Source organism: Eumetopias jubatus, unplaced genomic scaffold (genome assembly GCF_037043125.1).
Source record: "Eumetopias jubatus isolate StellerSeaLion01/CBP00866 unplaced genomic scaffold, mEumJub1_p1.0 scaffold_4, whole genome shotgun sequence".
In the NCBI taxonomy this organism is placed as follows: domain Eukaryota; kingdom Metazoa; phylum Chordata; class Mammalia; order Carnivora; family Otariidae; genus Eumetopias; species Eumetopias jubatus.
Genome location: NW_028274810.1, coordinates 171,739,882 through 171,762,449, shown reverse-complemented (window position 1 = coordinate 171,762,449; position 22,568 = coordinate 171,739,882). Strand labels below are relative to the sequence as shown.

General features: G+C 36.2%; 1 protein-coding gene across 1 annotated transcript in view; it reads right to left on the bottom strand.

Moving 5' to 3' along the window:
• Positions 1–22,568, bottom strand: part of CPA6 (carboxypeptidase A6) — a 352,266-nt gene that overhangs the window by 48,908 nt on the left and 280,790 nt on the right. Inside the window, exons 7-8 of the mRNA XM_028112201.1 lie at positions 9,237–9,347; positions 8,672–8,762 (exon numbers count right to left, since the gene is read on the bottom strand). Of these exons, the coding sequence (XP_027968002.1) occupies positions 8,672–8,762; positions 9,237–9,347 (202 nt within the window). The remainder of the gene's footprint in view (positions 1–8,671; positions 8,763–9,236; positions 9,348–22,568) is intronic.

Here is a 22,568-nt window from a genome sequence, read left to right as displayed (position 1 = left end):
TAAATGTAAGACTGGAAACCACAAGACTCCTAAAAGAAAACATAGGTAGTAAGGTCTTTGATATTGGTCTTAGCAATATTTTTTGGATTTATCTCTGTAGGCAAGGGTAACAAAGGCAAAAATTAGCAAATGGGACTATAACAAGCTAAAATTCTTTTGCACAGTGAAGGAAGCCATAAGCAAAATGAAAAGGCAACCTACTGAATGGGAGAAGATACTTGTAGATATATCTGATAAGAAGTTAATATCCAAAATGTACAAAGAACTCATATAACTCAATACCGAAAAAAAAAATTCTGATTGAAAAATGGACAGAGGACCTGAATAGACATTTCTCTGAAGAAGAAATACAGATGGACAACAGACACATGAAAAGATACTCAACATCACTCATCATCAGGGAAATGCAAATCAAAACCACAAGGAGTTATCACCTCATACTAGTCAGAATGGCTACTGTCAAAAAGACAGGAAATAGGTCAGAATGTAGAGAAAAAAATAGAAACCTGGTGCCCTGCTGGTGGGAATGTAAATTGGTATAGCCAATGTGGAAAACAGTATGGGAGTCCTCAAAAAATTAATGATTTGAGTAATTGAGTAATAACCATATTATGCAGCAATTCTGATTCTGGGAATTTATCTGAAGAAAATGAAAACACTAATTGGAAAAGATATATGTGCCCTTATATTCACTGCAGCATTATTTATAGTAGGTAAGATACAGAAGTAATCTAAGTGTCCACTGATAGATGAATGGATAAAGGAGATGAGGCATATATATACAATGGACTATTACTTAACCATAAACAAGAATGAAATCTTGCCATTTGTGAGAAAATGGATGGAGCTATAGAATATTATGCTAAATGAAATAAGTTAGAGAAAGACAAATACTGTGTGATTTCACTTCCATTTGGAATCTAGAAAACAAAACAAATGAACAAACAAAAGAAAGCAGAAATAGATTCATATTTGCAATCTGGTGGTTGGCAGAGGGGTGGGGCATGGGGGTTGGGGGGACATGGATGAAATAGGTGAAGGGGATTAAAAGGTACCAACTTCCAGTTATAAGTAAGTCACAGGGTTGTCATGTACAGCATAGAGAAGACAGTCAATAATGCTGTAACAACCTTGTATGGTGACAGATGGTGGCTAGACTTATGGTGATCACGTTGTAATGTATATAAATGTTGAATCACTATGTTGTACACATGAAACTAATATGTTATACATCAACTACACTTAAGAAAAAAAAAGTTCACCGAAGTGGTGGCATTTGAAAGGAAATATAAAAACAAAACAAAAAATCCAACAAAACCAGAAAATTCAGTAAGAACCAGTTCTTCCCAAGTTTCAGCATTCATTGTCAGCTCTCCCTAAATATCAAAAGAACTACTACAGAAAGATTTAAACAACAACACTTGGGAAAAGAAGAAGCAATATCTTAAAGCTACATATTTTATTTTGAAATTTTCATTTTGAAACTGTGATAGTACTGCTCTTGTGGTATTATTACTTGTAGGAGTCAGCAAATAAGAAAGAAAGTTGCCTGGCTGTGGTCAGTTTTTATGAGCAGGTACAGGTAGGATTGTTGTAGACAATCAGAGTAATGATAGAAGGTCTTAAAAACCATCATCAAGTATTAAACCACTCTTGGATTTCTGTATTAGACCAAACTTGTTTGTTATATGTTATCATTTTATATAGTGTTGGATTTGGTTTGCTAATAATTTTTTAAAATAATTTATACATTTATATTCACAAGAGAGATTTGCAGATAATTTTCTTGCTCATGCTGTCCTCACTTGGTTTTGCAATCAAGGTTCTATTTAGCTCCATAAAATGATTTGGGAAATATTCCCTCTTTTTCTGGGTTCTGCAGGAGTTCATATAAGTTTAAAATGATCTTTTGGGCACCTGGGTAACTCAGTCGGTTAAGCATCTGACTTTGGCTCAGGTCATGATCTCAGGGTCCTGGGACTGAGCCCTAAGTCAGGCTCCGTGCTCAGTGGGAAGTCTGCTTCTCCCTCTCCCGTTCCCTCTCCCTCTCCCCTTGCTTGTGTTCCCTCTGTTTCTCTCTCAAATAAATAAATAAAATCTTTAAAAATAAAAAAAACACCATCATCAACAATTGAGGCCTAAACTAATTATTCCAATTGTGTTAATGTCTAAAATGATACTAGGGTTTTCTGGCAATATGATGGAATTGTACCAGACACTATGATAAAATCTCCTGCTATAAACCTCTCTGAATGTTCAATAAAGCAATTTAAATACACATCAGAATTCTCAAAAATGTTCCCAAGGGAACAAACATGAAGAGCGGGTTGGAATAAGAATAGCTGAAGCAAAAGCTGTAGCCATTCTTGGGGTGTTTGCTGGCTCAGTCTTGTTTCAGTGGCTGCATGTGGTGGAGGCAGGGGATCAGGATTTGGATCCTTAATACACAGGAAGGGGGAATAAGACCCAGGCATATATGTGGGACCCTCAAAGGGTGATACTTCCAATGAAAGCTGCAAAAATATCTGCCTCTATTGGAAGATACGAAGTTCTGGCTGGAAGAAAAATGTCTCGGTGGAGAATTCATAATCATATACCTGATATCACATGTAAATTCAAACTGCCTGCATGGTATGAAGTGGCCCAATTTCAAAAATAGTACCTGGAGGGGCTCCTGGGTGACTCAGTCAGTTAGCAGCCAACTCTGGATTTTGGCTCAGGTCATGATCGCAGGGTTGTGAGATTGAGCCCTACCTTGGGCTCTGTGCTGGGCATGGAGTTGGCTTAAGATTCTTTCTCTCTCCTTCTGCCCCTCCTGGCTCACACACTCTCACTTTCTAAAAGCAAACAAACAAAAACACCCCCCCGCCCAATAGCACCTGGAAACATTCCTCCCCTCTCTTGCTGTACATTCCCAATCTCCCTGTTGTCTATGTTCATAATTTTGAATAAAACACTCCTAGTCTTATTATTATTTTGATACCTAAACTACTCCTTTGCAACCACACATTAACTTTTTAACAAAGTGGAGTGACCATTCATTGCAAGCTGATCCTAAAAGGTCAGATATAATGTCTCGAAACAGGGTCGTTGGAGTCATTCAGACTTGGCTTCTCACAGTGGCTCAATTTGTGTGTAATCTGAAGCAAGTTTCCTAATTTCTTGGAATTTTAATTTCTTTATCAGTTACATAGGGATAATAATAGCATCTACCAATGAAAGAATAATCTTGAGCACTTAGCACATGCTTGATACATAGTGAATCCTTAATAAATGTTAGGTATAATAAATATAAATTATAATAATTATATAATAAACACATAAACAACACCAGTGAGCAAACTCCATTTGATCTAAAGTTCTAGGATTCTTTACCCTTTAATTTCTTTATAAAAAGTATAACTAAGCATGATAATTAACTCATTGATTGTTTAATTTTTTAATTTCTCTACCAACTTCGGGTGACTAATACATCTTTTTACACTAACTTGGTTTTAAATATAATGGGAGAAGTCAACAGATTTTCCCTTTATATTTCTTCAGAATCCTAAATAATTCCTTGGGAGTTAGATAAGGACTCATTAAATCATTCAGGACTTTCTGATATAATTTATAGCACCTTGCATCTTAGCAGGTGTTCAATGTATTTGTTTTGATTTAAAATTGGATTAATATATGTTAGAATCAATATATTGTGGGTATCTTAAGGGTCCACTTTGACCATCCTGTTGATGTTTAATCCCATCTATGCATCATTCTTAGCCAAATGTTATCCAATACTTGTCTTATAAGGCAGTGCATTCCTGTTATGGGTTCCATACCTCTAAAAATTTGATGTGAATTAGTTCTTGCCCTGAGCTTACTTGGAGGCTAGACTCAGCACTTCCTCACATCCCCAAATCATAGATCCAATTCCACAAAGCCTTAATAAGTGAAACAGATTGTACTGAATTTTACAAATGCTGGTTATGGAATACTGAAGATAATTTGCATACTTCACAGGAAAATTTAATTAAAATTCTCATTAGACATCTTTGACCTCCAAGAAGTCCCTTTCTAGATATTCCAGCAGTGTTATTTCTCCCTGTTTTTCCTCTCCTTGCCCCATATTTGGTCTCTGAAATTCTCTATATTTTTTATAGCTATTCAGTTTAGGTTCAAAGTAAAAGCCTTTCAGCTGGAAGAAATCCTCTTAAAAAGCAGGCCAGGGACCATCCATTGCTCTTTCACAGGCATTGGCCACAACCAACCAGTACATAGTAGTTTCCCTTTCATTTCAGGTGATCTATTGAAACATTTGCCCAATCAAAACAGGTCCCCCCCTTTTTTTTGATAGGGTGTAAGTGGGAGAAGGGATCTGTAGAGAGAGGCATTTGTGATTACACTGATAAAAAGTAGTTTTCTCCACACTATACCTAATTTATAATATTAGGTAATTGAGTGTTCTAAAAAAGAAGAGTTACATTTCATTAAATGCCTAACTTGCTCTTAAATGGTAATAAAATTCATTTTTTTGAAGGTACAATTGGATGAATTTTAGTATATTCACAATCATCACTACAATCTAATTCCAAAAACATTACGATCATGCCAAAGACAAAACCCTTTCTCAGTAGCATTTCCCCCCCACCCCAGCCCTTGGCAACCACCAGTCTACTCTCTGTCTCTATGGATTTGCCTATTTGGACATTTCATATAAATATTATGACTGGCTTATTTCACTTAGCATAATATTTTCATCTATGTTGCATCTATGTAGTATCAGTATCTATTCTTTTTATGGCTAAATAGTATTCCATTATTTGGATATACCATATTCATCTATTCCTTGGTTGATAGACATTTGAGTTTATTTCCAGTTTTTGGCTATTATAAATAACGCTGCTATAAACATTTATGTGTATGCATTGTATGGACAAATGTTTTCATTTCTCTTAGATATATATGTAGGAGTGGAATTTCTGGTCACATGGTAAATTTTGAGTGACCATTAAACAGTTTCCCAAAGTGGCCACATCATTTAACATGCCCACCAGCAAGTATGAGAATTCCAACTTTTCCACACCCTCACCAATACTTGTTATTGTCTTTTTTATTATAGCCATTTTAGTGGGTGTGACATGGTATCTTGAAGTGCATTTCCCTGATGGTTAATGATGTCAAGCATTTTTTTATGTGCTTATTCCCATTTGTATATCTTCTTTAAAGAAGTGTCTGAATCATTTGTCCATTTTAAATTGTTATTTATTGTTGAGTTGTAAGAGTTATTTTAATATTCTAAATAAAAGCCACTTATTAGATATATCATTTGCAAATACATTCTCTCCCATTCTGTAGGTTGTCCTAATAATCATTTCTTTTTAGGCAACACTTGAGTTATTTAGGAATTAAAGCTTAAATATGGATATCACCTAAATTCTTTGCCTCTCTCTTGGATTTATTTCAATTTGGAAGAAGCAGTGTTCATGGCATTCTCCAAAAAGAGTACACAGAAGAAGGAGAAAAAAAAAAAACCCCACAGTGCCTAGCAGAGAGTATGTGCTCAATTAACTTTGGTGAATTAATGAGTAAAATTTGTATATTTATTCTTGTTTCCCACTACTACTTTAACTTGTTGACTCTCTCTGCTGGATCCACTTTAAAGTGATGATATTCATTTCATGGTCTGAAGGCCCCCAGGGGGAGCTATGAAGTATGCTCTAAGTCTGTCTACACCATATTAAATGTACTGAAGTGTAACACTGTTATATGGGAGTCCACAGATTTTTCATGGTAAAAAACAGTTTCATGTTCTACTCTTTAAGTTTGAGACTCACTTAAGAGAAAGAAATAGTTGTTTGTCAGTTCAATGTTGACTCTATAGTATTTTCAATGGTCCTGGCCATTCCTGGGCATTTCTATGTCATTTATATTATGGTTGTTTATTTGGAGGTTCACTTAGGGACTACACTTATTTCTGGGCCCTTGACCTAATAGTGGTTCCCTCAGTGAGGTTCACTGTCCCCTGGATCAAGCAAATAGCTGTGGGGAGACAATGTTGTGAGGGAGGAAGGCCACATCTGCCTACCTGTCCGATCAGTTGCATCCCCTTGGGATAACTTGTGGGGAGAGATGATCTCAGCCAGGCTGCCTGCATTTCCACATCACTTACAACAGTCTATCAAGGTCATTTTGCAACTGACATTTGACATAATCCCCTCGTACATCTCGAGTTTGGACTTATGGGAAGAATCAGAATGATTCAAAGATGCGAAGAATCAAAGGAGTTCTAGTTAAGATTGCAGATGAAACTAAGAAATCAATGAAGGCCTATGTAAGAAGGAAACAAGCTGGGTAAAGGAAAAAGAACAATGGAAAGGAAGACACTTATTTGTAACTGGATATAAATAAGAGTCTAACTTTATACAAGCAGAGCTGGCTGGCCTGCTAGTGTTATTGAGCTTAGTTACCCATTCAGTGCGCTCACTTAGATGACTGTGGGCATCATTTGTATGACATACATATGGATGCAGATACCCGCCAACTAGTGAAATAGGACACACAGTTTTTAGCATGCAAAATGGTCACATCAGAAAGAGGGAAACAGAATTTAAAAAAGAATTAGTGGTCTTAGGGAGTTAATGTGAACCAGCTTTTTGTCTCAGTCCAGGTTGAAGAAAAAAATTTTTTTTAGATTAATTAATTTATTTATTTTATAGAGAGAGGGTGTGTGGGTGGAGGGGCAGAGGGCTAGGGAGAAGCAATCTTGGGCAGACTCCCTGCTGAGTGCAGAGCCCAGTGCAGGGCTCAATCTCATGACCCTGAGATCATGACCTGAGCTGAAATCAAGCGTCAGATGCTTAACCGACTGGGCCACCCAAGTGCCCTGAAGAAAAATTTTAAAATATAAACAGCCATCATTAATAGCACCTTATAGTATTTATGTGATGCTTTTCTTCTCTCATAAATGCAACACTTTTAAGCTTACCTTATGGCTTATCATCACAACACTCTCCTGAAGGAAAGAAGTACTTTAACAGTGGACCTGAGGCTCAGAGATCAATTGACTGTTCTGCAGCTTGGGGGAGAACGGATAGATCACTGATATTTAGATCTCTGTTTGGAACTAGGACCGAATTAGGCATTAAACATATGTAAATTCCTTTAATTCCCATAACGCTATGAGGTAGGTGTTATTGTTATAAATTGATAGGTTAAAAAAAAATCACCCATCATTGAGCTGATAATGGTAGAATCAAACCATATCTGTCATATTCTAGAGCCATATTCTTATTTGCTAATTCTAATTGATTAAGAGAGGTTGCCTGGAGAGGATATATGGAAGGAGCCTAAGCCCATGCCCAGTTGCTCTGTCTGATGTGGGTAGGATGGGAAGAGTGGCATCTAATGCAGAACCCGAAGCGTCATATGATGAGTGATTTGGGAATAGGCCTCATTTCTAAGGGACTAACAGAAGACTTTCTGTTCCACAATGGTCTATACTTTGAGAGAGCTAAGGAAGGACTCTGTGAAAGGGGAGCTCCTTACAACTGCCTTTTGATAATACTTTTCCTACCCTCCCTCCTATTGCCAAGTATGATACTAGTGAAGGAAACCAGAATCTGTCACCCCAAAATATGCCTATTTGACATGAAAATTATTTTGAGCTGAAGGCAATTAAGCAGCAGCAAATGCAGGAAAAGCTCTCTCTGCCTCCCCCTTTTCTGCCTAAAGAGAAGATATAAATTCTCCTTTTACTGGAGACAGACTTTATCATCCTAGAGACAGCACCACAGAAATCTGCAAACAAACCCTACTCCATTAGTTGTCTCCCCATATATTTACCTTCCCACGGTGTGCTGCCCAAAACTACTTTCCTTTGTCCTGTCATTTCTCTACAATTTATTGAAGATGCTATAAAAGCCAGAGTTCTAAGTTGCCACTCTGAGTTACTTTTCGTGAGGTTTCTCCCATGTGACACATGCGGCACATGTTAATAAACTGTTTTTCTCTTGCCTTTTTGTTTAAGAGCTTTACCTAAAAATCCCAAGGTGGGTAGAAGTGAAGTTTTGCCTCCTCTATACTAGCTATGGCTAATTTTCTCCCTCCTGTCCCTCTTCCCCTCCCTAGTACCTACGTGCTTCTTTATTTTGAAACAGTTTCCTGACATCCTTTCTTCACTTGAAAGGTATAAATGAAAGATGGAATGTAGCAGAAATACATTTGCCATGTGAATGGTCAATCATTGTATGATACCTTAGATAGGTAGATTCTAGACAAGGATTTGGTAGTTTTGATTGTCATAGACAGAAGAAGGCAGGATCAGAGTTACTCTCACTTTCTCAATGAAAGGATTAAAATATTTAACCAGATTTATACCACAAACCACAGTTCTGTTTTAGTTTCTGAATGTCGAATATTCCTCAGTTTTCTGCTTTTACATCTGTGTTTAAATTTTCAATTTTCAGGATTGGGTTGACAGATTTAAATCTTTGATATTTACATGTTAAAAATCCCTTTCATTTTCTTTTGCAAATTATAGCTACAAGGTATAGATCTGTATTTTTCTCTATTAGGTTTTCACCTACATTAAAACATCAGTCTTATATTGGAGTCCTACTGGGCTCATCATTTTTGAGAGTGAAAGCTGTGGAAAACTGTGGATCTAAATTCCAGTTAGTTTTCAACTTACCACACCATTTCACTTTCCAGTTACGATTGGCATCAACTCCACGGCAGCGAAACCTTGAACTCCTTGACCTTGTTTTTCTCCAAAATCGATCCTAGATGTAATTAAGAAAATAGGTGTAGAAAAAATACTCAAAAGGTTATCCACATGCATTTTAGTAGCACAATTGGTGAATGAATCGTAGCACTGAGGGAGAGTTCTGGGAAGAGATAAATCCAGGGAGTAGAAAGAGGATTGGATAAGCATCAGGTTCATGCTCCAATTTCTGCCACACGCTTGCTATCTCTTAGCTTCTCTTGGCCTCATTTCATCTTGGGCAAAATTGAGTAAGCTGGGCTAGACTAGTGACTTTTCACAATTTCTTTGGAAGGAGATATCTTGACTTATATGGAATCTCATGCAAAGCCAAACATAGAAACAAAAGTTTGCTGCTATGATGGGACAGGGAGTGGATGTCTCTTCTGTAGTTCTGGAATCACTAGGCTGTCTGCCCCCCAGGTTTCCTTCCTGTTCTATGGCTGTTTTCTATTTTAGTCTCTCTTTTCAGTTGGATAGCAAAGTGACTTACACTGGTCCAGCTAAAATGGTATCCATCAACGTTAAACACAGGCATGATATAGAAATACAGATGATTCAACATTTTTCTCATGGTTGGGTCACTCTTATATGTTAGAAGAGCCTAAAAGACAAAGGTGACATTTTTCTTACAAACTGATCCCAAATACAGGTTTAGAAAAAATATATGAAAATCCTTTCCATCCATGGGAAATACCAAATATATTGTTTTGAAGAGTACAAGCTAATATGAACTATACTCTTTGACATCATATATTCTTTTTTAAAATAAATTTTTAAATTATTTTTAATTTAAAAAATTTTTTAAGATTTATTTATTTGACAGAAAGAGACACAGCAAGAGAGGGAACACAAGCAGGGGGAGTGGGAGAGGGAGAAGCAGGCCTCCCGCGGAGCAGGGAGCCTGATGTGGGGCTCAATTCCAGGACCCTGGGATCATGACCTGAGCCAAAGGCAGGTGCTCAACGACTGAGCCACCCTGGCGCCCCTTTAAATTATTTTTTAAACGTTTTTATTTAAATTCCAGTTAGTTAACATACAGCGTAATACTAGTGATTCAACAATTCCATACAATACCTGGTTCTCATCATAGCAAGTGTATTCCTTAATCCCCATCACCTATTTAACCCACCCTCCACATCATATATTCTTTCTTGAGATTTTTATCTCAAACTTTTTGTTAGGGATACATTTTAGCAGAGGTAGCAAAACAGATTAATTGGGTAGCCTCTGACAGTATTTCAGAACTGGCTAAATTTTAGGCTGCTTAAGAAAGCAATTATTTAGGTATGCTTTGGTATAATCAGTTTTTTTAAAAGATTACATTCAAATTTATTATTTATTTATTTATTTATTTATTTTTAAAGATTTTATTTATTTATTTGACAGAGAGAGACACAGCGAGAGCAGGAACACAAGCAGGGGGAGTGGGAGAGGGAGAAGCAGGCTTCCCGCCCAGCAGGGAGCCTGATGTGGGGCTTGATCCCAGGACCCTGGGCCCATGACCTGAGATGAAGGCAGATGCTTAACGACTGAGCCACCCAGGCGCCCCTAAAGATTACTTTCAATTTTAGACAAAATAATTACCCAAATATTTTGGTATCCTTATATGATATATCATAATACAAGCTAGTTATACATGTCACTTAATTGTTTATGTCTAACTGGTACCAGACTCAAGTCTTGGAACTTACTGCATTGACACTATTCTCTCCTGATTTTTCTATTAAAAGTTTAATAAACATTATAACATCTCTGTCACTTTTATTGTGGCTGGCTTCAAAATATTGCTCTCGTGCTTGGGTTTTACTTATATTGTGTCTGACCCCAAGCCTAAAGATTTCTGCACTACATGTTTGGCCTCAAACAGAAAAGCATTGAATGTGCTAAGAATACAGACATTTTGAAATATGATTCCTATGGAATGTACTTTTAAAACAATTCTTTTCAATGCCTATTTGTCCACATATAAGTTATCTTAGTGAAAGAGGAACTTGAAAATGACCGCCTCTGGGGAGGGGACTCATGGGGCAATGTATGGGAAAGAGAATTACATTTAATATTATATCCATTTGGGTTGTTTGAATTTTTACTATATTAAAAACACAATGCAAAATAAAAGAATTCTTAAAGTACATATATATACTGCTTTGGAAAATTTAATACTTAAAACTTCAATCTTCTTTTACATATAGTTAAGTAGGATTTCTGAACCCATCATAAACAGCATTGGCATTTACATGATGATAATGCTGTTCATAGAGAGCAATCCAATAATATATTAGAAACTATCATTATATTAGAAATAATGATGAAAATATAGGGATATGCTCAAGAACATAAGAGTTAAATACCACTTTATTGAATCTAATTTCAATACCTAGGAGATTAACACATGTTAATAAATGTTAATACAATTCTCTCTTACTTTAAGGCTCAATAATGATTTTTTGGCCACATAGCTTCTGTAGAATTTTCATACTGCTTGAATTTCTATGAGCTAATGCCTCAAACGAGAGGAAAATTCCTGGTATATGATTGTACATATCCTAGAGTTCTGATTTCCTCTAATTAATGGAGGTTCCCCAATGCCAGGAGGAAGTCTCCTGCTGGGGATGGCAAAGACAGAGCTATATGGTTAGCTACATTTCTTCCATAAAGTTAGGCAGCTGTGGGTTTCTGTGCCATGCTAGTGAGGGAGAGAGAAGAGGTGGAAGGAAAGAGACCTGGGGCAACAGGGCAAGAAAGAAAGGGTAGGGAAAAGTCATGGTAATTTCTCTCCCTCCCTGCCTAGCACTGGGGACCATAGCTCATTTATCTCAGTCCAAACTTGGGAAGTCTCACCTTTTCCAAGCATGGATCATGTTAGCACCTAACCACCAGACTATGCTAGAGACTTGCAGGGAACTTTCTCATCTTATCCTGCCTTCTCCTCCTCCATGCAAGTGGACCACCATGCTTTTGTATTTAAAAGAATATTACTAACTTCCTTTTAAAAAAATCACAATATATTTGAAGCAAATAGAAAAAGAGCAGAGAATATTACATCTATGTGCCCACCAACTACACCTTGCCATATTTATTAAATCTTTTAAAAAGAAATTGAGACATTACAGATAAAACCAAAGCTCCCTTTTTTATTATACTCTGATCCTATTTTCTTCTCCTCTACCAAGGTAATCACTATCCTAACTTTTGCATTATCAGTCCCATGCATGATTTTGTTTTGCTATTATAAATGGACTCAGGAACAATATATAATATTGTGTATGCTTTGAAATTTCATGCAAATGAGATCATGATGTGTCAGTCCAGTCTGCTCTTCTCCCCAAATTTTTGACACTTAAGTTGATTTATTAATTTTAACAGCACAATTAAATGGTATTCCATTTTAGTTAAATTCACAATATATTGATTCCTTATTTTGTTGATGGAGAGTTAGGTTGCTTTCACTGTTACAATATTGCAATGAACATTCTTGCACATTTCTCCTAGACATGTGTGAGTTTCTTTACTATACATCTAGGAAGGGATTTGCTGGGCCATGGATTTATATGCCCTCCACTTTATTAAATACTGCTATTTTTCTCTAAATCGGTAAATACTCTTATCTGCAGTGAATGAGAGTTCCCATTGCTCTACAACTTTACTAACCCTTGATATCATTAAGCTTTTAGTTAAAAAAAAAAATCTAATGGGTATGAAATTGTGCTTTTGTTGTTTTACTTTGCATTTCCCTCATTACAAATTATATTGAACAGCTTTTATATAATAGGTGATTCTATAAATTGCTCACTCATTTTTGCCCATTAAAAAAATTAAACTCTATTTATTCTTCCTACCTTCTGGATATTAATCCTTTGGTTATATGCATCGTGAACATCTTCCTTTCTTGTAGCTTATTGATTCCTATTTTCATCATATCCTTGTCATACATAAACTTTGATCGCAGTGGTATGTATAAAGTTTTATTTAAGAACTCATCTCTGCCTTAAGATCATAAAGATGTTATCCTGTATTTTCTTCAAAAGTTGTTTTAAAGTTTGTTTTCAAATGTAAGCCTTAAACCTCCTAGAAATGATTTTTTACATGATGTGAGGTTGGGATTTATTTTTCTGCTATGGAAGACCAAGTATGCCACTGTACTCATTTGGATGGTTCATCTCTTCAGTGAGTTTACATGCCACCTCTGTCCAATGTCAAGTTTTCATTTGTGCATGGAATTGCTCTAATGCACTCTGGTTTATATCTGGTTTATATCTGGTTAAACCACACTATGGTTTAATAGAATCAGTTCAGTCCAGTAGGATGTGTCTTTTCATGTTGTTCTACTTCAAAATTGCCTTGGCTATTTTTTTTTTAAAGATTTTATTTATTTATTTGACAGAGAGAAACAAAGCGAGAGAAGGAACACAAGCAGGGGGAGTGGGAGAGGGAGAAGCAGGCTTCCCACTGAGCGGGGAGCCTGATGTGGGGCTCGATCCCAGGACCCTGGGATCATGACCTGGGCCGAAGGCAGACGCTTAATGACTGAGCCATCCAGGTGCCCCTGCCTTGGCTATTTTTGATCATTCTCCCTTCACATTGATTTTGAAATTAAGGTTGAACACATTAAAGATGTCTGTTCTATGCTAGGTTGTTTTTTTCATTATTAGATGTTGAATTTTAGCATGTAATCTTTCTTCATTAACACAATCATATAGTTGTTATAATCAATTTTAATTAGTAATTTTCTATTGTTAAATCATCCTTGTATTCCTGGGATAAGCTCCTTTGGTTATGATATGTATTCTTGTTATATTAGCTGGATTCAGGTCGCTAATATTTGCATCTATATTCCTGAGATAGACCTGTAATTTCCTTTCTTATTTTGTCTTTGTCCACTATCTGGATTATATTACTCATTATTTGAGGAGCAAACCATTTGGGCCTAGAGCAGAAATTAAATATAAAATGAAGATACAATAAGAAAGATTATATCTTTGCTTTCTGTTTTGTTGGCTTCTGCTCTTTGTTGTTTTTGCTAATTCTCCTTTTCCTTTTCTAATTTGAGTTGAAAGCTTAGCTCATTAATTTGGAGAGCTTATCCTTTTGTAATATATTTATTTAAAACTATAAATTCTTCTTCAGTACTATCTTAGCTACATTCCATATGTTTTGGTATATAATAGTTTTATTTCCATTTAGTTGTAAATATTGAAAATTTTCCTTCATTTCTTTAAACATGTTATATTTGTAATTTTAAAATGTGAATTTTCTTTAAATCACATTTTCATAAATATTTTCTAACAACTGCATTACAGTCAGAAAATTTGGTCTATATGATATAGACTCTTTAGTATTTCTTGAACCTCGCTTTGTGGTCTAGTGTATTGTCAATTTTTCTAAATGTTTCAATTGGGCTTGAAAAAATATGCATTCCCTAATTATTGGGTATGGATTTTATATGTGTTTACTAGATTAAGTTTATTACATTGCTTATATCACCTATATTCTTGCTAAAAATTTGTCTGTTTTCTTATCACTGAGAGTTGTGTTAAAAAACATTATTTTAGATTTGTCATTTTTCTCTTATAATTTTGTCAAATTTTGTCTGATTTTGCGGTCATTAACATGGACTCATTTTAAAGCTCTTTATATTCAAATTATGTATTAAATTAAGAAGCTGTTTTCTAGTATTCTATTCTGGAGTGGATTTAATTTCCAAGACTTGCCAGAACATGTTCTTTCTCTGACAAATAAACAGGGTGTCATTGTATCGCATATGCTTTATTTGTGATTTTTATAACTCTCTAAGAATTGCAGCCATTCCCCATCTGGTCAGACAAAGCGAGAATGATCACAATGTAATGACTGTTCTGTCCTGAATAGGACAACTGAGAGATCTCCTTGCTTGAATGCTTTAAGTAATAGAACAGATCATTTCTCTTTTGTAGTTTAGATAGAGTTTCTAGAAAAAAGATGACCATGTGACTATTTCCTATTATTCTAACATATGATAACTATAAAGTAGGGGGTGTGCTTTCCTTCTAATGTGTGGGACTCTTTTTAGCAATCAATTTACAACACCCATACACACAGGAAAGGAGATGCCTACTAATCAAGTTCCATCTGGGCTTTACAAGTTTAATTTCTAGACTACTATTGTTCCTTATGAGGAAGACTAGTAATTGTGATCTGAAAGCCAGTCACAAAACAATGCATCACATGCCTCAGTGTGGCAGCCTTTAGGTATTACACTCACTTCATCAATTTATTTAAAAATACTTTGCCAAAAAATAAATATCAGAGAAGTTTTGAATATTATCTTGTTAGGAAAATATGTTTGGTATCAGGTTAGGGAATTTCTGAAGAGAGACAAAGTATGAATCTATTTGATATTCATCACCTGCTAAGACTATTTTGATTTCCCCATAAATATTTGCTTGTCATATACCCAAATTCACCAAATTAACCTTTGTTAAATTTGAAGACAAACTTTACAATCACCAAAGTCTTTGTGTAGTGTGAGAAAGTTAGGCTAAAGAGTTTCCCTCCTTTTCACATTTTTTGGATTTGATTGAATATTGTTTCTTAGACCCCTATGACAACCTGAAATGTTAGAGTATTTTTTTTTTTTTGAGAATTGGTGTTACTGGTTTTAAAAAAGATAGTGTTTAAATTCTTTGTTTTTGTTTTTGTTCTAGAATCACTATAGAGGACCTAAGAATAATAACCATATTCAAAGGGCACACTAGGAGAAGACATGTTACAGCTGACGCCAAAGGAAGGGCACAGTTAGCAGTCAAGCTGAAGAATATCCTCACCTGACTGGAGTAAAATTATTTAGGATGGAAAAGAGTTTTAGTATCAAAGTAGGTGCATCTTAACACAAAGGAAGTATTTAAAATTTAATACTAGGAAAATTAGAGTATTATAGTTTCTAGGGAAATTTTCAAAAGGGAGCTTGATGTATAAAGATATTTGACGTCACACTGTGAGAAGCTCATTAAATACAAACTGGCAATTAAATAATAGTTTGAAAGCAACACAAACAGAAATGTTCTGTGAATGAAGGATGGAGAACTGGAAAATCATATGCTAATCCTTCAAATTCTAGTTACTTTCATACTTAACACATACTTAGAACTGCCCAGGGATTAATCTAGCAGGGCAGGTGATGATTGAAAAATTTACATTTTCTAATAAAATATAAATATTTGAAATGCTTTGTGTCACCAGCAGGACTATAATATCTGGTGCATGTCCACTTTACTTTTTCCTAATACCACATCTCATTTCTAGAACTTTTACACAGATTGTCTAATAAAAATGGTTGGTGTATATACTCAGGAACAACAAAATAGAGGCCAGGACCAACTTTGTGGAATTATGAAAATCTACTACCTAATAATCTTATACCTACTAAAAGAAAGTACAGGTGTTCTCAGTTTGTAGAGTTCCAATATATACAAATTTCAGTTGCCAGAGTTTAGTTACATCAGTCCTCCAACAAGTGCAGTTCAAGTTTTAGTTACCAGTGTTAGATCATTCATCTACAAATCGTTATGTAAACAACAGATGGGCATCAACAGCTGTGACTGACTTTTAAAATCTGACAGTGGGTGACTGGTCACTGTGCATCTGGTTTTCAGTTGATACACAGACAGCAAAGTGTGTAGCCGTGTTTCCCCTTTGTTTCTGACCTATGTGGCATTTTACAAAAAATGGACAATGGTAAGAGGGAATGGGCCAATGAAGATTAAAGTGCAGCAAAAGAATAAAAAGTGATAATGTAGTGGTGAAATTCGAACCAAATGTAAATAGAGTTATAGAAGAAATAGCTGACAACAGGAATGTTGACACTGCCACCATTCAAATCTGGATATGCAGCCAGAGGAACTTAGTGAAGACAAACTTGTGGACATAAATGAGAAAAGTGGCCGTGATGAAAAGGGGAAATATGTTCCACAGGAAAAGATGCAGTCAACCTTTCACATTAAAGGAACTCTTGTAGATATTTTATGATGTTGAAAGTGCAAAGGACAAAAATATTGGAAGCTGATCCAAAATTAAGAAAGGAGTATGGCAATTTGCCACAGCATAAAACAATACGCTAATTTCATGTAAGTTAAATAATGAGAAGGCAAGCACTATCCAAATTACCCATAATAGCTCTTTTTTTACAAAGAAATAAGAATATTTTTAATGTTTTAAATCATGGTGTAATAAATACTGGTTTTACTATTTTTTGATCCTTTCCCTGCATATTTATAAGAAAGTAAGAAAGTTTTTAATGTTTTGACAAAAACAGATAGAGGTCATAGAACAAACATAATTCTCCCCCATTGATTTTTAAGATAGATTTTTATGACTTCAGCTTGAATGGTCACTTTTACAGTCCTGCACTACTTGGAAGAAAAGTGAGGACTGCCAGTAGAAACAATGCCCAGAACATTCTCAAATGCTGGAGTAAAATGGAGGCAATGGATTTAAATTTAATTAAATTGAACAAACATCAATATATCCCCTGATATGCCTTAAGACATCATAAATTGAGTAAAAGGGTGAGAGAGCTGGGTTGGAGGATGCAGAGGATTAAAAAGAAGATTGGGGAGGATGGAGGATGGGAGAATATGGTAAGTTAAAGGTACTAAAAGGCTGGTAGAAAACAAAATATTGTAATTACTTGCAGTGGTAGTGAACAAATTCAGACAACTTAAAAATGCAGGTCATTTTTAGAAGGTGTACTTTTTCTTATTATGCAATTAAGAACAAAGACTTGCTTACTCAACTCATGAAATATTTGATCTAGGTGAATAGAAATGCAACAGATTTCTGTACATTGATTTTATATCCTGTGACTGTGCTGAATTCATGTATGAGTTCTAGCAATTTTCAGTGCAGTCTTTAGGGTTTTCTACATAGAATGTCATGTTGTCTGCATAGAGTGAAAGTTTGACTTCTTCCTTGCCAATTTGGATGCCTTTTATTTCTTTTTGTTGTCTCACTGCTGAGGCTGAGACTTCCAGGACTATGTTAAATAGTAATAGTGAGAGTGGACATCCCTGCCTTGTTCCCACCCATAGAGGAAAGGCTCTCAGTTTTTCTCCATTGAGGATATTAGCTGTGGGTCCTTTGTAGATGGCCTTTATGATGTTGAGGTATGTTCCATCTATCCCTACTTCATTGAGGGTTTTTATCAGGAAAGGATGCTGTATTTTGTTAAATGCTTTTTCTGCCTCTATTGAAAGGATCATATGGTTCTTACCCTTTCTTTTATTAATATGGTGTATTACATTGATGATTTGGGAGTATTGAACCACCCCTGCAGCCCAGGAATAAATCCCACCTGATTGTGGCAAATGATTCTTTTAATGTACTGTTGAATTTGATTTGCTAGCACTGTATTGAGAATTTTTGCATCCATGTTCATCAGTGATATGGGCCTGTAATTCTTTTTAGTGGGTCTTTGTCTGGTTTTGGAATCAAGGTAAAGCTGACTTCATAGAATGAGTTTGGAAGTTTTCCTTCCATTTCTATTTTTTGGAACAGTTTGAGAAGAATAGACATTAAGTCTTCTTTAAATGTCTGGTAGAATTCCCCTGGGAAGCCAGCCGGCCCAGGACTTTTGTTTGTTGCGAGATTTTTGATTATTGATTCAATGTCCTTGCTAGTTATGGGTTGATTCAAATTTTCTATGTCTTCCTGTTTCAGTTTTGGTAGTTGTAAGTTTCTAGGACTTTGTCCATTTCTTCCAGGTTGAAGAGAAATTGTATTTCTGTGGTGTTGGTTGTGATCTCTCCTCTATCAGTCATGATTTTTTCTATTTGGGTCCTTTCTCTTTTCTTGTTGATAAGTCTAGCTAGGGGTTTATTAATTTTATTAATTCTTTCCAAGAACCAGTTCTTAGTTTCATTAATCCATTCTACTGTTGTTATTGTTTTTTAAAAATATTTTATTTATTTGACAGATAGAGAGAGAGAGAGAGAGAGAATGAGAGCAAGCACAAGCAGGGGGAGTGGCAGGCAGAGGGAGAGGGAGAAACAGGATTGATCCCAGGACCCTGGGACCATGACCTGAGCCGAAGGCAGACGCTCAACTGACTGAACCACACAGGCACCCCTCCATTCTACTGTTTTTTGTTTGTTTGTTTCTATAGCATTTATTTCTACTTTAATCTTTATTATTTTCCTTCTTCTGCTGGCTTTAGACTTTATTTGCTGTTCCTTTTCTAGCTCCTTTATGTGTAAGGTTAGGCTGTGTATTTGAAACTTTTCTTGCTTCTTGAGGTAGGTCTGCACTGCAATACACTTCCCTCTTAGGACTGCTTTTGCTGCATCCCAAAGGTTTGGGGATGTCATGCTTTCATTTTCATTTGCTTCATGTATTTATTTATTTATTTATTATTTTTTAATTTTATTGTTATGTTAATCACCATATATTACATCATTAGTTTTTGATGTAGTGTTCCATGATTCATTGTTTGTGCATAACACCCAGTGCTCCATGCAGAATGTGCCCTCTTTAATACCCATCACCAGGCTAACCCGTCCCCCTACCCTCCTCCCCTCTAGAACCCTCAGTTTGTTTTTCAGAGTCCATCGTCTCTCATGGTTCGTCTCCCCCTTTGACTTACTCCCCTTCATTCTTCCTCTCCTGCTATCTTCTTCTTTTTCTTTTTTCTTAACATATGTTGCATTATTTGTTTCAGAAGTACAGATCTGTGATTCAACAGTCTTGCACAATTCACAGCGCTCAACATAGCACATACCCTACCCAATGTCTATCACCCAGCCACCCCATCCCTCCCACCCCCCACCACTCCAGCAACCCTCAGTTTGTTTCCTGAGATTAAGAATTCCTCATATCAGTGAGGTCATATGATACATGTCTTTCTCTGATTGACTTATTTCACTCAGCATAACACCCTCCAGTTCCATCCATGTCGTTGCAAATGGCAAGATCTCATTCCTTTTGATGACTGCATAATATTCCATTGTGTATATATACCACTTCTTCTTTATCCATTCATCTGTCGTTGGACATCTTGGCTTTTTCCACAGTTTGGCTATTGTGGACATTGCTGCTATAAACATTGGGGTGCACATACTCCTGCGGATCCCTACATTTGTATCTTTGTGGTAAATACCCAGTAGTGCAATTGCTGGATCGTATGATAGCTCTATTTTCAACTGTTTGAGGAACCCCCACTGTTTTCCAGAGGGGTTGCACCAGCTTGCATTCCCACCAACAGTGTAGGAGGGTTCCCCTTTCTGTGCATCCCCGCAAACATCTGTCATTTCCTGACTTGTTAATTTTAGCCATTCTGATGGGTGTGAGGTGGTATCTCATTGAGGTTTTGATTTGGATTTCCCTGATGCTGAGTGATGTTGAGCACTTTTTCATGTGTCTGTTGGCCATTTGGATGTCTTCTTTGGAAAAATGTCTGTTCATGTCTTCTGCCCATTTCTTGATTGGATTATTTGGTTTTTGGGTGTTGAGTTTGATAAGTTCTTTATAGATTTTGGATACTAGCCCTTTATCTGATTATGTCATTTGCAAATATTTTCTCCCATTCTGTCGGTTGTCTTTTGGTTTTGTGGACTGTTTCTTTTGCTGTGCAAAAGCTTTTTATCTTGATGAAATCCCAATAGTTCATTTTTGCCCTGGCTTCCCTGGCCTTTGGCGATGTTTCTAGGAAGAAGTTGCTGCGGCTGAGGTCGAAGAGGTTGCTACCTGTGTTCTCCTTTAGGATTTTGATGGACTCCTGTCTCACGTTTAGGTCTTTCAACCATTTGGAGTCTATTTGTGTGTGTGGTGTAAGGAAATGGTCCAGTTTCATTCTTCTGCATGTGGCTGTCCAATTTTCCCAACACCATTTGTTGAAGAGACTGTCTTTTTTCCATTGGACATTCTTTCCTGCTTTGTCAAAGATAAGTTGACCATAGAGTTGAGGGTCCATTTCTGGGCTCTCAATTCTGTTCCATTGATCTATGTGTCTGTTTTTGTGCCAGTACCATACTGTCTTGATGATGACAGCTTTGTAATAGAGCTGGAAGTCCGGAATTGTGATGCCACCAGCTTTGCTTTTCTTTTTCAAGATTCCTCTGGCTATTCGGGATCTCTTCTGGTTCCATACAAATTTTAGGATTATTTGTTCCATTTCTTTGAAAAAAGTGGATGGTATTTTGATGGGGATTGCACTGAATGTGTAGATTGCCCTAGGTAGCATTGACATCTTCACTATGTTGGTTCTCCCAATCCATGAGCATGGAACATTTTTCCATTTCTTTGTGTCTTCAATTTCTTTCATGAGTATTTTATAGTTTTCTGAGTACAGATCCTTTGCCTCTTTGGTTAAATTTATTCCTAGATATCTTATGGTTTTGGGTGCAATTGTAAATGGGATCGACTCCTTGATTTGTCTCTCTTCTGTCTTGTTGTTGGTGTATAGGAATGCCACTGATTTCTGGGCATTGATTTTATATCTTGCCACTTTACTGAATTCCTGTATGAGTTCTAGCAGTTTTGGGGTGGAGTCTTTTGGGTTTTCCACATACAGTATCATATCATCTGCAAAGAGTGAGAGTTTGACTTCCTCTTTGCCGATTTGGATGCCTTTGATTTCTTTTTGTTGTCTGATTCCTGTGGCTAGGACTTCTAATACTATGTTGAATAGCAGTGTTGATAGTGGACATCCCTGCCGCGTTCCTGACCTTAGGGGAAAAGCTCTCAGCTTTTCCCCATTGAGAATGATATTCGCTGTGGGTTTTTCATAGATGGCTTTTATGATATTGAGGTATGTACCCTCTATCCCTATACTCTGAAGAGTTTTGATCAAGAAAGGATGCTGGACTTTGTCAAATGCTTTTTCTGCATCTATTGAGAGGATCATATGATTCTTGTTCTTTCTTTTGTTAATGTATTGTATCACGTTGATTGATTTGCGGATGTTGAACCATCCTTGTAGCCCAGGGATAAATCCCACTTGGTCGTGGTGAATAATCCTTTTAATGTACTGTTGGATCCTATTGGCTAGTGTTTTGGTGAGAATTTTTGCATCCATGTTCATCAAGGATACTGGTCTGTAATTCTCCTTTTTGATGGGGTCTTTGGTTTTGGGATCAAGGTAATGCTGGCCTCATGAAATGAATTTGGAAGTTTTCCTTCCATTTCTATTTTTTGGAATAGTTTCAGGAGAATAGGTATTAATTCTTCTTTAAATGTCTGATAGAATTCCCCTGGGAAGCCATCTGGCCCTGTGCTTTTGTTTCTTGGGAGATTTTTGGTTACTGCTTCAATTTCCTAGGTGGTTATAGGTCTGTTCAGGTTTTCTATTTCTTCCTGGTTCAATTTTGGTAGTTGATACATCTCTAGGAATGCACCCATTTCTTCCAGGTTATCTAATTTGCTGGCATAGAGTTGCTCATAATATGTTCTTATAATTGTTTGTATTGCTTTGGTGTTGGTTGTGATCTCTCCTCTTTCATTCATGATTTTGTGGATTTGGGTCATTTCTCTTTTCTTTTTGCCTCATGTATTTTTAAAGTTCTTCTTTAATTTCCTGGTTAACCCATTCATTCTTTAGTTGGATGTTCTTTAACCAATAATGAAGCTACAGAAAAAGAAATCAAGGAATTGATCCCATTTGCAATTGCACCAAAAACAATAAGATACCTAGAAATACATCTAACTAAAGAAGTAAAAGATCTATATTCTCAAAACTATGGAACCTACTTATGAAAGAAATTGAAGAGGAACCAAAGAAATGGAAAGCATTCCATGCTCATGGATTACAAGAACAAACATTGTCAAAATGTCTATACTACCCAAAGCAATCTAC